Source organism: Neodiprion fabricii, chromosome 3 (assembly GCF_021155785.1).
Source record: "Neodiprion fabricii isolate iyNeoFabr1 chromosome 3, iyNeoFabr1.1, whole genome shotgun sequence".
Lineage (NCBI taxonomy): Eukaryota > Metazoa > Arthropoda > Insecta > Hymenoptera > Diprionidae > Neodiprion > Neodiprion fabricii.
In genome coordinates this window covers 40,859,319-40,876,468 of record NC_060241.1, presented here as the reverse complement: position 1 = coordinate 40,876,468, position 17,150 = coordinate 40,859,319, and the positions used below count along the sequence as shown (strand labels likewise).

At 44.3% G+C, this 17,150-nt stretch overlaps 1 protein-coding gene and 1 long non-coding RNA gene across 3 annotated transcripts; one reads left to right on the top strand and one right to left on the bottom strand.

The window, feature by feature from the left end:
* Positions 1-3,063: 3,063 nt before the first annotated feature.
* On the bottom strand, positions 3,064-13,646 carry LOC124178817 (mitochondrial pyruvate carrier 1-like). Of its 2 annotated transcripts, none has more exons than XM_046562500.1 (3): positions 13,299-13,646; positions 12,886-12,986; positions 3,064-3,366 (listed from the first exon to the last, which is right to left on the bottom strand). In XM_046562500.1, the coding sequence occupies exons 1-3, from the start codon at positions 13,358-13,360 to the stop codon at positions 3,224-3,226; spliced, it is 306 nt and encodes a 101-aa protein (XP_046418456.1). In that variant the 5' UTR covers positions 13,361-13,646; the 3' UTR covers positions 3,064-3,223. The 2 variants fall into 2 exon arrangements, with proteins under 2 accessions (XP_046418456.1, XP_046418455.1); XM_046562499.1 differs by lacking the exon at positions 3,064-3,366 and adding an exon at positions 12,199-12,437 and having other exon boundaries at positions 13,299-13,619.
* On the top strand, positions 12,906-15,985 carry LOC124178819. The gene is made up of 3 exons (XR_006869895.1): positions 12,906-13,019; positions 13,425-13,539; positions 14,377-15,985. It is a non-coding gene; the product is annotated as an uncharacterized LOC124178819 (long non-coding RNA).
* The last annotated feature ends 1,165 nt before the right edge of the window (positions 15,986-17,150 follow it).

The following is a 17,150-nucleotide window of genomic DNA, read 5'->3' as shown; positions in this document are numbered from 1 at the left end:
AATTTTGTCTGAATAAGAGGAGAAGCATGGTTGACATAAAAACAGCAAAAATGGACGAATAAAGTACAATGTCTCGACTCAAGGGCATGATTATTGTCGTTGAAAAAAAAGTCACGCGCCAAAGACGAAGGGTTTTGGTCTTTTGGTTGATCCAGAAACGCTTCAATAATTCATTGTCAGACGTCAATAATCACATTGTTTGCAAAAAATGTGCCGACAAAAAGAAAATCCCGTAGAAATGAATCTTGTTTGTAAAGTTCGTATCGCATAAGCGCAGAGTTGCGTGCCATTATCGTAATGAAATGGAGAAAAACTGATCCGTCACACGAGATAGAAAAACGCCAAGCGACACACTTCTCGTTTCTTGATATCTCAAATATCTGGAAAATATTGATACTTCAAAAGCAAGACCAAGCCACTTTTGATGAATCTAAATTACCGTAGTGCCAGTCGTGAGTTTTGCATAAGTAGCTTAAAATGTGTATCTCAAGTTGATGCCGAACATGGTGCATGAAGGGAAACGCGCAGTATGTAGGCACAAGAGTGAGTCACCGGTTGGTCCAGCTTCCCCACAGGCTGTGCGTTGCCCAGGCCGGCGTCTGTTCTTTTCTTTCTTGTAATCTTGCTTTTCCCGCAAACGGGCAGCGAGGCGTTAATTCAACGGCATTGATTGCCGAGAGCTGCCCCAACCTCGGTCTCCGAATGCCTACTTCCCCTTCAGGAGATCCCGCTGCCCCTTCTCGCCCAACCACTTCCGCCTACCACGCATTGTTAGCACGGCGTCCTCGTTTCCGGTCACTTACAATTTTCTTTTTCGGTTTCTGTATTGTTTCTTTTTTTTTTCTTATTACAAATCTTGCACAGAACACTCTGTGTTTAAGAACTTCTTATGTTCATTTGACGATTTACTATGAATAGTAAGAATTGGACTGCAGCACTGAATAAGTTTAGCAGATTATTTGAACCCCTCTACATTCTTCAATTATCTTTTAAACGTTTACGCTGTTTGGTTTCTAATGGCAAATTATTTCAGCCGAAAAATTAACTTTCAGCTGCAAGGAATCCATTCTATCATGTTTGATACTATAGGTTGAATTCTGTAGCGTACGGAGTAAACCAATTTTAACGGGCCACTCTAGGATCATTAATAATCGCAAGTATAAAATACTTGACAGTTCTGTACCTACTTGGGACCCCATATTGAATTGAAACCTTTAACGTCAATTAGCACAACGCCCTTTGGACGGGGTCGTCCCGCTTATTGCTGTAAAAATAATGAGTGATTTAACCGATGGAATTTATTCGGCCTGAATTCAAATCGTTGCGAGACCATGCGGAATAAGCTTCCCCGTCGAAGGTGGCTGAACTTCGCTATCTGCCAGTACCTGTCACTACCTGTCGACTTCGTCGTTTCCTACATCTGGTGATGGTATCGAGTCCCTGACAAAATTGAACACTCTACAGCACTGATTTTTGCCGAAACACAGTCATACAGTATTGATCACAAGTAAACGAGTGATTTAGAAGTGAACAGCAAAAGTGTCGACCGCCAACGACGACTTCAAACATGTCGAATCCTCAGGCACAAAATCATGATTAAGGTCAGCCCGGATGAAAGATATACATAAATACCTCTGTATAGTTATGTATTAAAGACCTGGTGTGTAGCCCTGAGAGCGAGTGCTGGAGAAATGAGAGAAAATGACACGGGTAACGAATAAAATATATAATACGATAGTTGCCTACATGGAATGCAACAAATTATAGGTAAATACAAAGTAGCTTACTCTTAACCCGAGTCCTATGGTACGATAAAATCGGTCGAATTGAACAAACACACTTTGCTGTGCAGAATACCGAGAGTAAAGAGAGAAATAATTAAATTGAAGCGGATATGATCAGGCAGTTCCAGCAACTCAGAAGGGTAGTACAGATCAATGACAAGTGAATAAGAGAAAATGACTTGAATTAATATGAAAGTCGGAGAAACCAGGGTACCAAGGAGGTATCTTCGGTCTTCAAGTCAAGAGGATGTACATATAGGGGGGATAAAGGCAGGTGAAATTTGCATGTAGGGGCAAAATTTGAATAAGTGGCAGCAGATTTGTGTCCTGGGAGCTGATGGCTGAAGGGCACCAGAATCCTCTCGCGAAGCCTTGGCTGCTGGGCGACCAGGGCCAGAGCCAGGGCGAGGGAACAATCGGGATGGACCATCAGTCCTGCTATTTCACCCCTGTAATCCGTTCTTAAGCAGCGCCCTCTTTTTTTACGGCGCCCTGGTTCTCGCTTCGCAAAGATAGCGCGCAGGCTTTATTATAGATTGACCCCCGCACTCGACCTCGCCCCGAGTCTGGGCTTTCCCTTTTCGTTCTCTCTCTCTCTCTCTCTCTCTCTCTCTCTCTCTCTCTCTCTCACTCTTTCCCCATTTCCTTGGTCCTCTCATCCTCTCCTTTCTACGCGACACGGGGGCCCCTCGGTCCGCAAATGTCTCGACCGGCAGCGTTCGCTTTTGCGTGGGCCAACATTTATCTCTATCGTTTGCATCAACCGAATGACCAGCTTTGCTATTTTCGTACGAATACCCCTCCGCACCCCGGCACCCCCAGCTATTCTGTTCGTCCCGCTGTATAAGTTAGAACATCGCACCACCACTTTCCCTTTCCGCTAATGTCTTCCCTCTTCTGGACCTTGCATCGATCAAATTTCACCACTGCGAAAACCAACAGGCCGACAATGCAACCGTCTGTACTTCAATTTACATCACGATTCAAGCACAGTAATTCAATAATTCGCTGAAATACTCATTCATTTGTATCGTCACATTATACTATGCTGTGACAATATGTTCTTACCTTGTACCAGTCTCTTCAAAAGGTGTTCAAGTTTTGTAATCGGGAGACTCAATTTCCAGAAATCTAAACGTAACACATCGCAAGAGAGAATTTTTCCCGAAACCAATGATAACTATGTCCTCGACACATTGTTAGCAAGGGTGCTTTCTTATTTAGAAACACATCAAAAAGTTCGTATGTTATTGCTATCATGCAGCTTACAGATTTTTCGCAAATAATAGTAAGAAAAAAACTTTCAAAGTTTAAATACAATTTTTCCAATCAGTTCGATTTTACAATCACAGAGCCACTTGATTTTATATACTTCCTTTCGAAAATACAATGCGTACAAAATATCAGGGATCGAGAGACCGAGCCTTCGAGAATTTTGCTCACCATTTCAGGGCGTAGGGTAAAAGTGCAGAAGGGGGAATGAGACTGGGAATAAATATCCCCAGCTGCGCGTTGTTTGCGTGTTTCTTCGGAATCCATAATAGGAGCCCATCATCCGTGGAGCAGCTAGGGGGCCGGCCGCCTGCGCAAACAATAGAAAAATCATATATTGACGACAGTTTCAGGAAAACTTTTCCAATCTTTTCGTATATATCTCTTGCACGCTTTTGAATCGCTTCTTATATCGTCTCAGGGATGTAAAACTATCCAGCAATTACCAAGGAGATACGAGATGGTATCTCGCTAATTCTATTTTACTACATGTTATACTTATACATTATACATATTTTTCCCGAATGGTTGTTCTTTTTTCTTTCTTTATTCTGCTTTTTGCCAAATTTTATGATCTGGAAATGATTGAGAGAAACTATTTCCCCGGAATTTACTTTTCAGAGCCCAGTCAGGTTTACTGGCTTTGCTACGTAGTTTACAGTTTACAGAGCTTTTCTATGTAGTTTCCCGCGCACGCAAGGTTGCGGGTCTTGCGCGCGAGCAGCAATAATGCATTAATTATGGGTGATTCTTACACCGTGCTCGGCAACCACTGTAACATATACGGTCAAGCACAGCTGGTACCCTTAATTATTCGGAGGATGGAAAAAAGTATTCGAGCAAACTTTCTATGGCCGAAAAAAAAAAGAAAAATGAAACGTAATGTCTGATCCAAAATCAGATTCACCTTGAATATTTTCAGATTTTATTTTGCGATTAGTATTTCATCAGTATACCTAGCCGAGTAACATTCAAGAAGTGTATTTTTATAACCTCACCCTCACCTCTATGAACAACTTATTCCACGTTTTATATATAATATAATCTCTTTAAACAATTACCTTCCACACGACCCCCGGATAATGTTCCAACGCTTAAAGTTTCAGCGTGAATGACGGGAGGAGGTCGAGGGGAGGTGTAGAGCCAGGAATAAGGGGCGTCAATTAATCTCGTCTTGGTATCTCACGTTTCAAGCCCTCAGCCCAGCAGCGACACGAGAGCCGAGGGTGTGTGGAATCTTCGTACGAAAGTTGGTTCGCGTTTGTCCGGTGGTGATTCATAATTTGGATGAGCCGAAATGCGGAGGGCACGCGGTGGATCGGGTCGTCTGGCTGTCCAAAGCTGTTTAATAATGCCCAAGCTTTTAGGCCTATCTCGCGAACACAGATGTACGTACCTCTCTATTTCGCGCAGTGTGTGGATGGAGGACGAGGGGCGGGTGGGCAAGGAAAGGAACGGGCCGTGTGTGCGGGCTCTGTCATAAAAGCGGCCCATCCCCCACCCGTTGCCACTACCGTAAACGAGGTTTCTTTTAATTAAACTGTCCCCCACCCCCGTGGCTCGGCTCGCTATAGGTACAACGCAACCCTCGCGAGTGCTCGCTGTAGCCTTCTCGCTTTTTTCCTCTATTCTGGAACTCTACTACGCCCTTGGCCGCATGCATCTTTCTCTGTCTCCACCCCCTCGGGCGGGCGAGGGGGGTGGTGACCCGTCGAGACGTAACAACGCCGGCGGCCACGCGTTATCAGTGCCCGCCAGGGCTGGTCCTTCCTTCTCTTTCCCTCGCCGCTTTCACCCACAAGACGTCGAGCTGCTCGATTCCTCGGCTAAACTTGATATTGACATCGTAATGCCAATTCGAACAGATACGATATTAAAGGAAATTGGAAATTACGTTGAGACGTCGGAGATAACGCGAAAGGCTAGCGTCGTATACCTTTCCTTATACACGTTATACCTTAAGCCTAACCGTTGCTCTGCTTGCGCGATATCACGCGTCCCCTTCTTCCCCCTCGTCCCGCCGTTCGCCGCATGTCGTTTTTCCGAATTTGCCGTACTATCGCGAGGTTCTGGCTGTCGTCTAGTCTACGATATTATACTTGTACTATAAAACCTTCAGCGCGTAACACTGTTTCCGTATTTCTGTAGGGTTTACACGCATTCCGCGTCACGGGCGTCTAGAATAGAAGCGGGTAAAGTAGGCGAGAAGGAACAAACGCGATGGTTTTCAGTTTTCCACTCCGCACCACTCGCTCGCGTAACTAACAACGAGAACCGTCTTATACGATAGTTAAGAAATAGCAAACTATGCACGAAAACAAGTATAACCGTATGCGTATATGCAAACCGTTGTATTACACAACGAAAAATTACCCATAGTAGGCGCACGGGAATTTCAATTCATAATATCATAGAAGTTGAATTATTTATAGAAATTTCTTACGCTCTTCCACGTTCCTCATTTCTAGACAAATAATGATTTTCCAATTTTCAGTGGTAAATAAACTACATCAATATAAAAATCAATGCGAAATACACATTTTCCTAATGGCCAGTGCCTGAGTCGACTGGCTTGGATTGAAATGGATGGATGGATTGATTTAATCGACAGCGAGACACATCGATATTCTCTGGGGGTAGGACCTTAATCGGGGTACAACTGATCTTTGAAAAGTAAGCAACAAGCAAATGTCAATTTGTCGAACTTCCACAAATTGCCATCAAAGTGCTGCCGCTATAATCGCTCCCTTGATTATAGCTGTAGCTGCGCTAATCCTAAAACGAACGGAAGGTCCGAAACTGCAGTTGTTATGCTCTGACGCGACGATTGTTGCAAGAGAGTGAAGATTGGAGACTCGAACGGCTGTTGCCGCTTGAGCGAATCTCGGTTCTTCCTTTTATAATCAAACGACCCATTGTCTTAATTTTTGCGTGCCGGTCGTCGTGGATGCATGGTGGCCGGCTAACCAGACACCGATACGGTGGCCCTTAGCCGTTGGTCAGACGGAAGGTTCAGATCCCTCGTTGTGGGCGCATTCAATTGGCTAACGAGCTTCCGTGATTAGCCGAGCGTTGGGTGGCTGATCTCTCCCCATCGCCCTAGCCTCATTATCGGAGACCCGTAATTTAGCCGGATCGCGCACGTTCCTCCATATACCAACCTACGTATTTATACTCGGACGAGTTGACCATGCGCAGGACGCCGGCACACTTTTCACAAGACGCGGTCATCTGCGAATCCTGCAACGCCCGGATCCGCGGTTGTTCCTCGTTCTGAATTTAAAACTAGGTTGCTAGGCGAATCAGCGATGCGATATTTCGATCGCGAGGTGCTGATCTGTTGACGGCACTTTTAACCGAGCTTCTACAATTTCAAACGGAAGCTCATTCGGTATCTCGGTAATCCAAGACATCGCGGTATTGCCAATCATTGGAAGTTGATGCTAATTTCGACACGAATGATTCACCCGAATTTCAGCCAGATGTGTCTCGCTTGTTTACTCTGAAGATATTTACTTGAGAAACATTAAAACCGTGGTGACACGCGACACCTGAGTCGAATAGACAAACTGTAATTAGACAAGAATGAAATCTTTTGAAGTAATTCCGTGATCCACAATTAGCTTTTCCTCAAGCCTGCCATAGAACGGTGCCTGCGAGGAAGGGGAATGAATCTGAAGCTGAACGTGACGGTGGAAAGCGGAAAGGACGAAAAACGACAGAAATTACGTTTCTATTCGACTCTGTGTGCAAAACACGTATACGTATAGGTGGAAGTCGATGCCGAACGGACGGACGGACGGAAGGACGCGGGGGCAGGGTGGTAGTCGGGTGAATTGTAAGGAATTGAAGATTGAATGGAATGAGGGGAGGACTCTTTTAAAAGCAAAAGCCCCGGCTGGCTGGCTCAGAAACTGGGATTATCTAAAAGCGGTTGAAAATGTTGTTACGGATAAACTGCGTAAAGGGAAAATCAGTTAACCCCGGAATCGGGTACAGGACAAATCCACAGGACCGGCCCGCCTCTTCGGATACATATTTCAGGGGAAGATGATTCAATCACTCGCAAAATAGAAAGATAAGCAACGGTTGGTATGCCCATACACTACATGTTATGCGTAACGTTGTTACGAGAATTATAAACGGTAGGTTGTAGAACCCGGTTTACAATTGCAGATCAAGATCAATACATATATATGTGCCCGGAACTAACCTGCGAAATTAGATTTCTCTTCGTTTGTTTTTTTTTTTTCAAGCTGCAGAACTTCCACGCGAGACTGGCGATCGTCGTATTCGTGGATGCTTGCTTTTGAATGGCCCAAAATCTCGAATATATTATACACTCATGTGTCCAATTCCGTTCTGCAATCAATGTAAAGATATTCGATTAAAATTACATTCTGGTCACAGGTGAACGGGTCGAAATAAATGTGATAGCATCTCTTCGGATGGCGTCTGAATAGAATTAAAAAAAGTAGAACCGGAATAGGAAATGGAGTCGGGGGTTTGACCCTGGCTAAAACGGAGCGGTATGTGTTCAACGTCACACATGCTTGATAATGATTTTTAATGGACTAATAGTCCGGTGAAAAGATGAATAATTAATTCCTTGTGAGTGATGTCCAACGAATAAAGTGCTCAAGGTAAGGTCGAGGTGATTGCGATCGTTGTTAGTTTTAATTACCTCCTTCCTCGTCACTGCGGTTTGTCGACCGGGCAGATGAATAACAGTTTCGAGGCCTCCCACAATCCCGGACGCCGGCGGCTGCTATGCCGCGTTACTTGTCAGTTTATACTTGTACGAAATCTAATTCCAACTCATTGTCAGAAGCGAAATTGATTCGTAACAGGCAGAAACGACTTGATTCAACGTTCGCGGATGTTATTCCCAGACACGTGTATTGCCATTACAGACCCGTCCGAAAAATGATCTTCGGATGACGGTTTTCGAAAGAGACCTCCCATCCGGACCTGTCTAAATCTCGCTTCATTGATTAAAATGCTGTGTCAAGATTACCGCATGCTTATTGTATCCGAGTGTAGAGTAGGAAATGAAGAATACAAGGAGAATAATTATTGGCTGTACGCGGCAGTGACCACCGCGCATGAAGGGATTAATTAATATTCGACTCGCGTTATCGGTGTTCGTCCGCGGGCTTCCTTCTGCCCCCCCTCCATGGAACTCTCGCGGTTCTTTGCAGCGAACGCCAATAGAACCGTAGGACTGCGATTGCATTGCAAATCTGACCACGTATTTGTCCGAGTGCAATTAGCGATTTAACTCTTGGAGAGAATTTAAATTTTAATTGATTTATTTATCAGCGCGCTGGCTGGCTCCTCCGATCGAAACGAAACGCGTCTTCTTGACGTGATCAAATCACTGAAGTATTCGCCGCCGCAGATACGCCGCTTACGCGAAGATATGCCGACGTGCCTCGACGCTTCTACCACCTTATTGTACTCGCTTCGCGTATGCTCACGTACCTTGCGGCCTATGCAGGCATTTATTTGTATGCAAAAAATTAGCACCCGCTTCTTCGCAGCAACGAAGTGGTTAAAAATCTGTCGTATTTTTATTTCTCTGCGTAGGCATCCGTACAGGCAAATAAAGAAATTGGCGACTCTGCCGTCACTACCGGCTTCGCAAATCTATATCTTTTATCCGATGGTAAAATTTGAATGTTGACCAAAAGTCCCGGCGCGGATAAATCTCTACGAGATTTGTAAACTATGTCGGATTGTCAGTCATCCCAAGGCTTCTCACTTTACACTGATTTTAAATGGGTGAAACGTACGATATGCAGAAATTGGTGAAATCGAAGACACACGAATTGAATTACAAGGCAGACGTACAGAAGCGGTGAAGCAGAGGATCGTCATCCCTTCTCGTTCGAAACTTGTTGCGAATCACGGCGGACTTTGCCATTTTCTTTGTGATTCTTCAGCTTCTTCTTACCGTTGATTGATTCCTTGTTAATTAAAGGGATGGAGGGCCGAGCCGGACCTTCGCCAAGTTGCACGGACGGGCGAATGGACAGGCGAGCGGGTGGGACGGACGGACCGATGGGAGAACACTCGCCCACGAGAATACCGAGAATGCGTGGAATAAGAATGTCGTTTGTCCGCCGTGGGATGATGAAAAAAAAAGAAAAGAACGAGACACAAGAAGAAGCAGAGGAGCAACATATGATGTACAAAAAAACGTTATTCGGCCAAGGACAAAGGAAATAGAAAGGTTCGCCTGGGTGAGGGGCGATGGGGTGACATAACACTTTGCATATAGAAGTCATGCTAATGCAGAATCCCTGCGACGCGACGAGAGGATCTCCTGGAATCTATCGAGGTAAGAATGCATCTCCAAAAATGCTGGCAGCCAAACGGAAAGAAGAGATTTTTTTCCAAGCTGTGACATCCCTTGAAGGGTCAAACCTAGCTAAGAGACTCTTTGCGTTGCGGTTGTCCCAATAACACGCCAATGGTCGTAAATGAAATAAGCCAAATTGGCGATGCTGCCACCACCGTCCATTCGCCAATCAACCTTAGCGGGTATAGCGCGAGGTCCCCTTATCAACCCAGGGTGATATCCCAGAAATTCTAAGGACCGAAGATTGGAGTCGGGGTGAGTAGAGTTTAAACTTCCGGGTGGTCCTAGTCCGGTTGGCTGGAGTCCAAATCTCTTCGCGGGCCGATGAGAAGAGCGAAGGGATATAAGGATCGGTGCAGTGGTATGAGGAGGGTGGAAGTCTTGGCGAAGACCTCGGCAAATATTTAGTTAGTCTTTGATGGGCAAGCGGTGGACGAGGACGAAGACGCGGCGGATACGTCAGCGGGGATCGGAGCTGCAGGCGGACAGGAAGACGGAGACGGAGACGCAGACCGAGGGAGCGCCCGTTCGCCCTGGGGAATGCCGGGTATTTTTATTGGTTCTACGGAACGGGGCGATTCGTTTGTTTCGGGAAGCCGATCAGCCGGAGCAGCGACTGATCTCGCATGTATTCCCTGTGATCTGCGAAGCGTGCGGTTGCCTCCGCCGTACCGAGCTCCTCCTCGGGACCCACGCGAGGGTTCGCGGGGAGCCTGCGCTACGGAGATAGCGCCTTATACCTACTTCGGCTCAAAGACGGGCGCTAGCTCGTCCTCCGTCTCCCCCTCGTCATCCCTCGCCTGCCCCAGCGATCCTCTATCCTCCATCCCCGGGTCCCCGGAATGCCTGATCAGTTGCCGACATCTAGGAATTGGAGAGCTGATCTTGAAACGCGCGGATCTTGTTGCTGTAATATAAATCGACGATCGACACTACCGGTAACGGCCGTCCAGCCTGCATTTACAGCCAACTTGTCGAAGCCCCTTGTAAACGGATTGTTTTGATTAATATCTCCCAAGATAATGGCGGTGAAATTAGAAAGCTGACAGACAACGTAACTCTCTGATTGATTACGTCTTTTTTCGAAACCAGCTACACGATCGTTTTGTCATGACCAGTTTTATAGTCGGGAAATTCAGTTTTCGTTTTAAGGAATGCAGAACAATAAGAATATTAAACTTGTGTAATCTGTTGGGATCGTTTGACGATTCACACACCTGAAGCGACCTTTTACATTCGTCTCTAAGATTCCACGTCTCGAATTACCTCTAGTCAGCCCTTGGAAGTTTCTTCGAAGAAATTTGAGTCACAGGAACTTCCATCAGAATTAGATCGGCTCTACCTGAATCACCCTCTACGTACGTCGTAACTAGTGACGGGGGTGGGGGTGGGAGTTCGAGGCTGCTATGCCAGCGCCGATAGCTAAATTATTCGCCACCCCCGATCCTCGACTACGTGAATATATGAACGAAGTAATAACTTATTTTTCCCCGATGCTAGTCCGTTTGGGGTCACATTTTATGGGGACTCTGGCTATATAACAAATGCTAAGCCACTCTGGTGTCGCAGCCATCATTGCCCGGCCGCCGCATATATATAAATTGCGTGCCTGCCTTTATCATACACGTATACGCGGTAAGCGCAAGTATGCGTAGGGGTGTATAACGAAAACTTCACCAGCCTCTCTCCGAGAATAAATATATATGACCGTATTAGCGTTTTTGCCCCGTTTTTTTCGATACTTTTTTTTTCCTTTTCTACTGCTGCCATTTCTCGTAAATCGACTTTTTTTCGCTCTAGCATACTTGCATCTGATCGAGGTGACCGTCATGCGTGACGTCATTCCCACTGCAATTTCCTCGATTCCTGACAGTCGTTATACCTATAGGTGTATTACTAGGCAACGTTCGGCTAGTTAAACGGTATCTCATGTCTGGTTTGAAAAATGTCTCACCACTATAAATGCAGCTTGTAAGACTTGAAATGGTCTAGGACAAATTAAAAAAAAAAAAAACAAAATAACATTTAGTTTCTTTCGATACTTTATGAGCAAAACTCAGAAGTGGAATAAATTTTTTGAGCATACATTTTTATCGGTATAATATTAGATTATATCAATAGAAAAGTAAGACTGGTTCTGGACGCAGAACCCGATATCGATATTTTACTAACATTTTTGACCGCTTCACATCTCAGACACAAATCCTTTTTTTACGGTTGGGGGTTATCCCCACTCTAGTTAAATTTCTTGTTCATCGAAAAAAATCCGCAGCATTTTTTTTCCAGGGTGGGATGGTTAACCAGAGTAGGGATAACCCCCAACCAAGAAAAAAGGATTTTTATCCGAGCTGTGAAGCGGTTCAAAATGTCGGTAAAATGTAGGTACTGGAATCTGTATCTAGAACCGGCCGTACTTCACTACTTATACCTCAAGTGGAGGAAAAGCTAAAGCTTTGCTTTTTTCACACCTGGAGTATTATTTACAGCCATTCGTCGCCAACAGTAGTGTTAAATGGTAACCGCGATCAGCTACCGAAAAATAATAAGTTTCTGTCGTAGACATGGATTATGGATATTATATGTATATTGCAAGATATGCCCAATGACTGATATTCCTTTCGTAGGTAATTTAGTAAATGTGTGCTATGAATTAATTACGTGTACATTACAAAGTATAACAATTATAATAATAATTCATATCAGGACATAATTTGTACAAAATAAATGTTGAATACACCCTTAACTTTCGAATTTCACTATTATTTTATTCTTTCTTTCTTCTCTTCTACGCTCCCTTTACTTTCTTTGACAGTTGGCGTTGTCCTCGCTGTTGGATGGGATATTCTGGTCAATCACTGGGCCCGGAAGAAAGCTGAGTTTATTGTGATACCGCAGGTACCGAAAGCCCTGCACCAGCTGAGCGTTCATATTTACAATGTGACAGGCGAACAACAACATGTTACGCGGATTCACTCTCAGTGCAAACCTCATCGACATCAACGAATAGAAACTCAATGCTGAAATTGTTAGTTTACAAATTATCGACAAAATTCGAATACACAAACAGGAAATTTCAGATTTAAGTACTGTGACATTCGGAGGGATTTTGAACGTAAATTGGTTCACCTATAAGTAGTAGTAAGTGCAGTCAACGTTATCTAATAACTAGCGACGATAGTGTTCTGATACGCAGTAAGAGCCAAGAGGACAGGAAACGAAGCTTGCGAACCATTTGATCGAGGTTAGTTACAGCATCAATTCTAATTAACTTGACATTAGTGATAACCAGAGCTGATGATAAGCAACGGAATAACGTATGTCATCCCGCACATCGCAGTCAAATGGTAAGTGTATTCACTATTCAGGCAATGAGAAGTGTATTCATTCTATCATTCAATGAGCAACGACGGTATAAGTGTGATGGAAATTACGTGAAAACCAGTTGCATTCAGAACCGTTACTTACCTACTGTCATGTTACCGCTAATGTATTTTGGATCCTTTGTCATGTCAAGAATTGAAGAAATCGGTATGGCCCAATTTAACGCTGGAGCCAAAAAGTGTGTGCTGCAACGTAAACGAGTGAATTTAATCCCATTGGTAATATTTCATCGATCACCGATTTCCCTATATAACCAATAAGACTTGACGTTCCTATTTAAATAATTGAAATTTAAGTTACAAATGTCGTAATCAGGTTGATATGAGTCAGAATCGTTCAACGGATGACGTTACACAAATCCATCACTTGTCATTGTTCCGTTATTATTTGACAGTTATTTGCAACTATCAGAAACGGTGTGAAATAACTAAAGTAAAGGTCTCGTAAGAACTGTTCTCAAAAGCATTGATCGTGATTATAGAATTAGGACTACGAACCTGAGAAAATAATTGCGCCATTCCTCGTTGAAAATTGGAATCTTGATACGGTATCTTGACATGGTGGCAGAAGTAACCTACTATCGACCTAAAATTTTATTTTTATATCTTTGATTCTATTCACAGCTCCGTCATTCATGCGTCAATAACAGAATCGTGAACCAAGAGCAGTTATATCTCGTGATGTGATATCAACACTGACAGTAAATCAACCACACTGTCGCTATACTTATTCACTACGGTGAGTAATTCAAGTGTAGGTATCTTTCTGCAATTGTCTTAAGCCTTGCCCGAGTCGTTTATTGGCGAATTTCAACTGTGTATTGCAATACTGCGCAATGTGTATTTCACATTATCAGCTGTTTAGATACATTCGCGATAATATAGACTAGTGGATTTAACGCGCTACGAGATAATCGCGAGATTGTGTCGGTCAGCTCGTATCGCGAAGAGGTCATTGCCAACTAGGAGTTTGTTGTGGCAAACCAGTAAACCGTTTCGGTGTTCTTCACTCACTCGATATCAGTCGATGCTATCACAAGCTGTAAACCGTATTGCAACAGACGGCAGTAAACTACCGCGTCTATCCTCGGCATCGTCGTGGCATCACAAACTAATTTTTCAATCCTAAAAATCAATCTTTGTTTCAAGAAAATAGTTTCGGTAGTTATTAAAATCTATGAGGCAATCAAAAACTAATGCAGTTTTTTTTTTTTTTATGCCATCTGATCTCAATGATTAGTCAGTCTAAGATAAAGCAAAATCCAGACAAGACTGTAAACTCAGAATAGAAACTCCATATACCGGAATTTTTATATTATTTCAATGGTATTCGAAACTATTTACGTTAACAGTTAACAAAGTTTTTTAACGAATGCCAGAATGGATAACTTTTCAGAGGAGGCGACTAGAATAGTCATCGCGATTTGCAATAAATTATAGTCCGAAAAGGATCACCAAGGATACGTTTCGTTCCTAGTAAAACAATATTCATGGTCATTGTGAATCAATTATTGTCCGTAGAACATATAACAGTAAAAATGAATGAAATTTAAAGGATAACTTTCCCTTATTATAGATTGTCTGGGAAGCGGCGATCTTCTCCTTATTTTTCCTCCTCTGACGACTGTCCCCGTACGTAATAAATGCATGGGTTATTATTTCGCGCGTGTAATATTGATGGCGTCATGAATGTTGCATGGGGGTACGAGGCGTCCCAAGGAGATGGAAAGGAGAGCAGCGGGGGAGGTGGTGAGGGTAGCAAGACGAACACGGGGCTTCGAGGATGCCTGCGGGTGCCTGGGGGTGCATGCGCGAAAGCTGCTCTCTGTTATTGATCCAGCGAGCCTTTCCACTGTCGTGGACCCCGCTCAGAATTCAGGGCCGTGCCAATGGACTCGAGGAAATACAGAACTTTTCTCTGATCTGCCTGCGCTCACTTCAAAATTGAGACAGCCAACACGGTCGGTGATCCGATAATCACCAGTCTCAACTTTGTCCTGGAACTCTAGGAGCAGCGACTCTTCCGTCGACTCTTTGAGAACTATGACATACTTCGTGCAAACGTCAGCAAAGACGCATATTATTCTCACTTATACTGATTTAAGGTACCTCAGCATGAGAAAGTCACATTTCACACTCCGCCCGTGTTTATTTGGTGAACATTTCGGTAATTCGAGATGGACGAAGATATGATCGTTGTTCCATTTCAAAATCGTCTGCATGGCGATGGTATATTTGTTACCGACGAATAATTGAAATAATCGTGATACATATCGTTTACATGACGCGTTAATTAACAAACACAGTTGTAATGCGCGAAAGTAAAAACGTCATGAACAAATATGCCAAAAGTCCTGCAATGAGTAAGATTGATAATGGAGAAGTCAAGCACAACGAGTGTGAAAATTAATATAATTGGTGAAAGTAAAGATGATCGCAAACATCGTTCGGCAATCTTTACCTCCTACGCTCCTGGCAAAGATGCAGCAGCGGTGGCAGCGGCAGGAGAAAAAGGAACGGTACCATTGGTTGGGTGGATGGCCGACCGGCCCCTGAATATGCATTCGCGACTAGAGCGAGGCGTTGTCCCCTTCAGAAACCAAATACCCTTCGCACCCCCGACGGACCACTCAAGGGTATTGCCACTGTTTTCTATTTCGACTCTCGTCGCCAGGGACTTGGCGTCGAGCATTTCACTCTCGCCGACCACGGTCCTTTGCGACTCTGTTCTTTCCACCTGCGTGCAGGAACACGACAATTTTTTCTGCCATCTTTTTTTATATTGGGAGGATTCCTTAAAGGTTAACGATATGAACGACGCTCTCCCGGCGGGTCGGCAACTGAAATTATATCTGGCGTACTTACTGCATGTTATGTGTAACTTCAGTTGCCTATCTGCCAGCGAGCCATCATTCCCATCGTTAACCCTCAAGGAATCATCCCGGTGTAAGAGCGGGTAATTGCAAAAGCAATTTACACGTGTTTACTTAAATACGGCAATAAAAATTACTGGGAAATGTCTTTGAGGGTTTTCAATGTAGTCACTTGTAAGCCATATATGTTTAAGATACGGTTACCACTGGTTATGAAAAACCGGGAATTTAGAGACGGACTGTAAGGACTTGGAAAAATCATCTTTTAATTAGTCATGGAATTTTTTGGCGGGGGAGACCGAGAGAGATTAAAGCCTTACCCATGAAGAAGCAAACCTCTATGTCTAATTTTTTCGTCGCATGTTCGATCCAGTGACCATTGAATGAATAGTCAACACGTTTTTGAATACCCTTCGATTCGCAGCTTCATTTATTAGATGATCGAATTGGCACTAACAGTTCACGCTCGAATAGTCAGAGAAACGTCAGAAAATTTTTTCCACTTTTAATAGTGACCACCATGCAAGCGGATGGCTGTAACTTAAGGGGCCAAATCTAAAATAAGAAGAAGAAGAGGAAGATGAAGATGATGATAAAAATGACGGTAACGATGAAGGTGACGGTGAGGATGAGGATGAGGATGAGGACGAGGACGAGGGTAAGGATGATGATGAAAACCAACACGAGGATAAAAATAAAACAGAAAAGGAAAAAAATGTTAGTGATAAAGAAGAAGAGAAGGGAATAGAAGCAGAAAAAAGAAAGGTCGCAAGATCCTGGGTTTACAATTTCATTCATCTTGTTCTCAAAGGCACGTATATCGTCGGGTGGTTATAGGGCGGGTGGACCCGGGTCCCCGCTGGTCCCTCAAGCGAATCGAGTTTTTGCAAACGCGTGACTTTTTATTTCGGGGCTTGTTGCGTTGCTGCCTTATTGACGGGTCGCTCTTCGGCTGAGGGGAGTGAAATACGCGCGTTGCATTCAGATCAGCTTGGTTCTTTGGGGTTCGGCTCGTCGAAAGAAGACTCCCCTGCATCGAGCTCGATCCGACTTCTCGTCTTCCCGGCTTCCACTCTATCAGTCGTTCAGTTCCTTCTGCAACATCAAAGACGTACCTCTACCCTGCAGGCAGATACATGTAGAACCATCGGCGGATGCTTCGCTTCGTTCAGACGCGTTGATAACGCCGCTATTCTCCTCACCAGCTCCCCCCTTATGCCCCTCCCTCACCTCCACCACCTCCACCACGCCTGAGATGCCCCACGCGTTCCTTGACCTCACGCAAATGCAAATCCAGTTTCTCCGTGGCAGGAGGGGAAAGGGGGGCCTTATTTATGCACTCACGCTCGAGTAATTGTTCGCTGCTGGGACGAGAGACAAGACGGACCCCCTTGATGCCTGCCGCCAAGAAGGATCTGTCGCTGTAGCGCAGCTTCTCTTTATACCTACCAAGCCTCCTCGGAGCTCCTCGATCTGT